Raw genomic sequence first — 6,366 nt, forward strand, 5'->3', positions numbered from 1 at the left:
TCCGTTGTGTTTGGGGTTTGGTTACCGCTGCCTTTCAGATCTGTACCTTAGCAATAATGGCTTTGCTAAAAACCTACCTACGGCGGTATCTCTCACCCGGCAATCAGGAGCTGGACGAGATCCTACAGAAATCCTACGCGTCTACTGTTAATCTTGAGATCACGCAAAGGCGTAGCTTGCGGCTGGGCTGGAGAGCTCTGGCTTTAACTGAGTTCACCTAACTGCGTTCAGCCAGAGGAATTATTCATCGGGAGAGGGCAGCCCCGTTCACAGCTTAATCGGAGCACACCGGCGGCTCCGCATCTACCTCCAGGGCCGCCGCTCGGCGGCGGGCGCCGCTGGAGCTCGGGACTGCCGGCTGCAGGAGCAGGCTGGGGGCGGTGGGCGCAGGGCCCGCGCACCCGCAGCCAGGGGTGCGGGGCGCACGCCCACGCACACTCATTAGGAACGATGTATTTATTGAATGTCCGAGTTGGGTTAGTTCATTGGAAATCCCCGAGGAGGGTTCAATTTGCCCTTGTTTTCGTTGCCACTTTCTCTTTTTTCTTGGTTCGCTGAGGTTCCTCTGTGCAGCGTTTCCGCTTGGCCGCGTCCCCCCACCCCCGCTTCTCCCGCCTACCCTGCGCGCGCCCCCTCCCGTCCCCCTTAACTCTTTCAGCCTGGCTGGGGCTGAGAAAGCGTTTGTCGCCGCCAGCCCATCCACTACGCAAACCCATCTGAAACAGAAAAGAAAGAAAAAGCACCACTGTGTCTAAGAATAGCGAGCAAGCAAAACACCACTAATAACCATAGAGGGAGAAAAAAATATATATATATATACACACACACACTATATATATATATACATATATATATATGTATATATATACACACACACACACATATGCACACACACGCACAATGTAAGCGGTGGAGGGCGCGGCTAGTGGATCCTGGTTCTTTAGGCCGGCTCCTGCTGCAGTGGGAATTCCCGGAGCCATTGGGGTGGAATACACTTACGATGGATCTATGGGGAAAGGTCGAGCTGATAGCTTTTCAAATACATCGCAGGGCTCTGCTGACCGGCACCCTCCAAACACACAAGGACACGCTCGCTACTTGCTTGAATCCCAGAGGAGGGGGGAGGGAAGAAGGGAGGGAGAGCGGAGAGGCAGAGAGGGGGTGGGGGAGAGAGCGAGCCGCGGCAGCTAGCGGTCCGTCTCGCACGCGCGGGCACCGCGCTGGTCCTGGGCTGCAGGTTTCCCAGATGATGGCATCCGAGAACTTAAACAAAGGGGGACGCCGCCGGCGCAAAGCGGCTGCGGAAAGTTGCGGCGGCGGATTTCCAAGGAGCGTGGCCACGACCCGAGCCCTTGACGATGCGAGCTCTCCCTTTCCACCCCCGCCGAGACAGAGACGGGGGCCGGCTGGTGAAGGAAAAAGGAAACTTTGAAACCACTGGGGATACATCAGCCTATAGGTATTAGCGTGAATGGTGCATCCATGCCGCGCGCTTTACAAATCTCTGGGATGGGGTGGGGGGCGGGGAGGGCGGCAACACAACGCAGTACTAGGTGAAGTGGGTAGGTTGCTATTTTTCATGATTTTTTTCCCCTCTTCATTTTCCTTCTGATTCTAACCCCCCCCCCTTTCTCCCATTCCTCCCTCCCTTTTCTCTCCCCTTTCATCCCCCCTCCCAGACTGGTAACGAATGCCCTGAGCCGCGGAGAGAACGCCAACCTCTCGGCCGGACACTAAGAGTTAAGATGTGGCGGAGGGGGTGGCGGGGGAGGGGCGGAGAGGAGAAAGTGGAGAGGGGGAGGGAGGCTGGGCGGGGGTGGGGGGGACGACAGATTTCCAGCTTCTACGACGCTCTGCCTAAATTAAAAAGCAACCAATCGGAACGGCCGGAAGGGGGGCCGCGCGTCCTGAGCCAGTCATTCTGGGCCTGCCAATCACCCAGCGGGTAGCCAATCAGCGGGGGCCCTGGTGCTCGACTTCCTTGTATTTGGGAAAGTGTGGTGGTGGGTGCGCGCTCGCGGCGGAGGGTAAACATTCGACAGTCCCTGCTCTGAGAGGGAGGGACAGAGAGCGAACTGTCAGATCCCAGCGAGAGCGGGCGGGCGAGAGAGGGAGAGAGAGAGAGAGAGAGGGAGGGAGAGGGAAAGTGAGAGAGGGAGAGAGAGCGCGAACGAGGGCGCAGAGCGAGCTCCCGCTGCAACTCCGCTCCGGCTCGGCCAGCGCCAGCGCCGTCGGTGCACTCTACGAGCCGTGCAACGTGCCCGCTGGAGTTGGTTGTGTATCAAGGATCCCCTATATGCACACACACACCTCCACCTCCACCAATGCACTCTTCTTCCTCCTCCTCCTCCAGACAACTGCTGGGAAAAAAATAAAACACCAACCCCAACCGTCAGCAACAAGGTAACAGAGCCATTCGACCTCATTTTTCTCCTGTTCAATTTTTTCCTTGTTATATTTGTTTCCTAATTTCTGCCCAAAAGGAAAGATGTCGCATCAGACTGTGACTGTTGCGAGGAGAATGAAAAAGGACTCTTGTTTCAGAGGCAACCAAGAGCTCCGGCAATAGCAACTTCAGAGAAATGCACCATCGCAAGAAGTTTTCCTAGGACAGAACAAAACTTGAAACGAAAGGACCAGAGGAGGAGAGCAGGAGCCCGCCTCTCCTCTCCGCACACGCGAGCAGCCAGCATCACCACGCCTTCAAGGACGAAAAAAGTTTTACTACTCTAAAGGAAAACCAGTGAAATGTGTTCCTGAGGAGGAGAGAAGAGAGCGGGCAAGGGAAGGAGCGGTCCGGTTGCTGGTCATCCATAATTTGGTTAAGGAAGAAAGGAACGGCTGCTTTCTTTGTTGTCTGCCGTGAAATCTTCACTTAGCAGGTGGACTGAGCCCCGCGCCGGGGCAGAGTCCGCACTCGCCCGAGGACAGCAGGAGGAGCGGGAGCCGGCGCGCCCCGCCAAAGAGCCCGGAGCGCAGGCCCGCGCCCCGCCGGGTGAGCCCCGCTGGAGCTAGCGGAACGCGCCGGGGCTGGGGGGCGGCCACGACCCCCCCTGAAGGGGGCGGCCACGGAGCGCGCTGCGAGAAGCGAGCCCCCCTCCCCAGAGCGCTGCTCCTGCTGCTGCTGCTGCTGCTGCTGCTGCTGACCAAGGCCGGCCGGCGACCCCCGCGCCCTGCCGAGCGGCCTTGCAGCTGCAGCCGGGGGCCGCGGCGGCGGCGGCGGCGGCGGGGGCGGAGGCGGCGGAGGAGGAGGCGGCGGCGAAGGCGGCGGGGCCGGCCGGGGCCCGGGGCGGGGGCGGGGGAGGAGGGGGGAGAGGGGGCGGGAGGCGGGGGGGCGCGGCGGCGGCGGCGGCGGCGGCCGCGGCTGCTGCTGCGGCGGCGGCGGTGGTGGCGGCGGTGGGGTGGCGGGAGCGGAGCGGCATGGCCACGGCGGCTTCTAACCCCTACCTGCCGGGGAACAGCCTGCTGGCGGCCGGCTCCATTGTACACTCGGACGCGGCGGGAGCCGGCGGCGGTGGGGGCGGCGGCGGCGGGGGCGGCGGCGGCGGCGCGGGAGGTGGCGGGGGCGGCATGCAGCCCGGCAGCGCCGCCGTGACCTCGGGCGCCTACCGAGGGGACCCGTCCTCCGTCAAGATGGTCCAGAGCGACTTCATGCAGGGGGCCATGGCCGCCAGCAACGGCGGCCATATGCTAAGCCACGCGCACCAGTGGGTCACAGCCCTGCCCCACGCCGCCGCCGCCGCCGCCGCCGCTGCCGCCGCCGCCGTGGAGGCGAGCTCGCCGTGGTCTGGCAGCGCCGTGGGCATGGCCGGCAGCCCCCAGCAGCCGCCGCAGCCGCCGCCGCCGCCGCCGCCGCAGGGACCCGACGTGAAGGGCGGCTCCGGACGCGACGACCTGCACGCGGGCACCGCGCTGCACCACCGCGGGCCGCCACACCTCGGGCCCCCGCCGCCGCCCCCGCACCAGGGCCACCCGGGGGGCTGGGGGGCCGCCGCAGCCGCAGCCGCAGCCGCCGCCGCCGCCGCCGCCGCCGCACACCTCCCGTCCATGGCCGGAGGCCAGCAGCCGCCGCCTCAGAGTCTGCTCTACTCGCAGCCCGGGGGCTTCACGGTGAACGGCATGCTGAGCGCGCCCCCGGGTCCGGGCGGCGGCGGCGGCGGCGCGGGCGGCGGCGCCCAGAGCCTGGTGCACCCGGGGCTGGTGCGCGGGGACACGCCCGAGCTGGCCGAGCACCACCACCACCACCACCACCACGCGCACCCGCACCCGCCTCACCCGCACCACGCGCAGGGGCCTCCGCACCACGGCGGCGGCGGCGCGGGGCCCGGACTCAACAGCCACGACCCGCACTCGGACGAGGACACGCCGACGTCGGACGACCTGGAGCAGTTCGCCAAGCAGTTCAAGCAGAGGCGCATCAAACTCGGCTTCACGCAGGCCGACGTGGGGCTGGCGCTGGGCACGCTGTATGGCAACGTGTTCTCGCAGACCACCATCTGCCGCTTCGAGGCCCTGCAGCTGAGCTTCAAGAACATGTGCAAGCTCAAGCCGCTGCTGAACAAGTGGCTGGAGGAGGCGGACTCGAGCACCGGCAGCCCCACGAGCATCGACAAGATCGCGGCGCAGGGCCGCAAGCGCAAGAAGCGGACCTCCATCGAGGTGAGCGTCAAGGGTGCGCTCGAGAGCCACTTCCTCAAGTGCCCCAAGCCCTCCGCGCAGGAGATCACCAACCTGGCCGACAGCCTGCAGCTCGAGAAGGAGGTTGTGCGGGTCTGGTTCTGCAACCGGCGCCAAAAGGAGAAGCGCATGACGCCGCCCGGGATCCAACAGCAGACGCCCGACGACGTCTACTCGCAGGTGGGCACAGTGAGCGCCGACACGCCGCCGCCGCACCACGGACTGCAGACGAGCGTGCAGTGAAGGCAAGGCTCGCAGCGCAAAGAGGGCCGCCGCCGCCGCCTCCGCAGCCGCTGTCAGCACCGCCACCAACCCCCGCCGCCGCCGCCGCCGCCGCCGCCGCAGCCGCCGCAGCGCCAACCCCGCACTGGGGCCGCACCGGGCCCGGGCCGGTCCGCCGCCCTCCCCTCCGCCCAAAGACAAACATGCCCGGCCTTGGAGGAAAAAGAGAGAGAGAGACGAACCAAGGAGACATTTCTCAAGTCCAAGGAAGGAGGGGCAAAACAAAACAAAAGCGTAATAAATACCCAGACTGTTTTATATACATATATATAACAAACAAAACCGGAAGAGAAAAAGGAGGCGATCATGAGATCTCGTTTATACTGTGGTGGTGTTTCCTTTTTGTTTTTCTTTTTCTTTTTAAAGAAGGGTGAAGATGCCTAGCGCACCAAAACTGCACTCGTGAGGTTTTTTCCCACCCTAGGAAGTCCTACACGGCAACGGTGGACAGCACCTAGCACCTGCCTCGTCCTCGCCTCTTTAAAAAAAAAAAAAAAAAAAAGGCAAAAAAAAAAAAAAAGCACCCCTCTCTCCTTTTCACTCACTCCCCCCTCCAAAGGGCTGCCTAAAGTGATCTACCGAAACTTTCTTTCCTGGGAGCGACCTGAAAGAAAGCAGAGGCACCGGGTTTAATCAGGGGTTGACTCTGTGCTCGGGGCCCTGTTTTTCTTGGCCATGGTAAAGTCATTTGGGGACAAATTGACTATGAAATGGGAAGGAGAAAACAAAGAACAGTCTTCAGGAAGAAAAAAAAAAGGAAATATTCACAGCTTCTGAAATTAACAGACTGAATAGCAAAGCCAAAAGAAAAAGTATCCTCAAAGTAACCTTGGAAATAAAGCATCACGAAAGAGCAGAGGGATGGGCAAGGGAGAAGGGGTTGTCCTCCGAGGAGTGGGAGAGGCCCGGCCGAGTCCTGGGCAGGGCGGGCGGACTGGGCGCGGAGCGAGGCCCCGCCACCAACCCCGGCTTTAATGGCGGTCACTCGGGTGGATGAGGCCTAAAGATTCCACCGCTAATATTTTTTTTATTAATATTTTTTATTTTTTATTTCTGGACTGACTCAGATAAAGAGATTTAGAAGGACTGAGCACCAGCTGATGCACTTCTCTGGACTTCTCTCCTCAATCCGTTGCCAACTTTGATTGAATGGGTGCTGTGGATGTGATTATATAATACTGCCATTTCCAAGCAGTGTTTTTGGTAGGTTTTAATAAACAGACTTTTCAAAAGACGGCAATATAGAATTGTTAGATCCGTTGTTGATCTAAAAATATTTGCTTTATATTTTCATTAAATGACTTCTTTTAATATTTTATTCAGAATACTTATGAACTGCTGCAAAACGGTAATTTATTTTTCCCCAGATCTTGTATTACGTGTTTTTTTCAGACGAGCACAAATCAA

General features: G+C 60.6%; 1 protein-coding gene and 2 long non-coding RNA genes across 4 annotated transcripts in view; 2 read left to right on the forward strand and 1 right to left on the reverse strand.

Annotated features, from left to right (window-relative positions):
• The window catches only part of LOC116641862, a 108,209-nt gene extending 107,123 nt beyond the window's left edge, over positions 1-1,086 (reverse strand). Inside the window, exon 1 of one of the 2 annotated variants that reach the window (XR_004301255.1) lies at positions 1,000-1,086. This is a non-coding gene — a long non-coding RNA (uncharacterized LOC116641862). Of the gene's footprint in view, positions 1-77; positions 561-999 lie in introns of those variants that run through there. The other variant, XR_004301251.1, reaches the window with a different exon arrangement.
• A 289-nt stretch (positions 1,087-1,375) lies between these two features.
• On the forward strand, positions 1,376-3,199 carry LOC116641864. Its single transcript, XR_004301270.1, has 3 exons — positions 1,376-1,459; positions 1,680-1,739; positions 2,354-3,199. It is a non-coding gene; the product is annotated as an uncharacterized LOC116641864 (long non-coding RNA).
• Positions 3,200-3,370: 171 nt separating this feature from the next.
• Positions 3,371-5,004, forward strand: POU3F3 (POU class 3 homeobox 3). The gene has a single exon (XM_032419846.1). It carries the CDS (start codon positions 3,421-3,423, stop codon positions 4,918-4,920), a length of 1,500 nt encoding a protein of 499 aa, XP_032275737.1. The 5' UTR covers positions 3,371-3,420; the 3' UTR covers positions 4,921-5,004.
• Positions 5,005-6,366: the final 1,362 nt, after the last annotated feature.

The sequence above is a fragment of the Phoca vitulina genome, unplaced genomic scaffold (genome assembly GCF_004348235.1).
Source record: "Phoca vitulina isolate PV1807 unplaced genomic scaffold, GSC_HSeal_1.0 scaffold22, whole genome shotgun sequence".
Lineage (NCBI taxonomy): Eukaryota > Metazoa > Chordata > Mammalia > Carnivora > Phocidae > Phoca > Phoca vitulina.

Excerpts from the sequence above, each read along its gene's own strand:
- POU3F3 (XM_032419846.1), top strand. The coding sequence starts at position 3,421 with ATGGCCACGGCGGCTTCTAACCCCTACCTGCCGGGGAACAGCCTGCTG.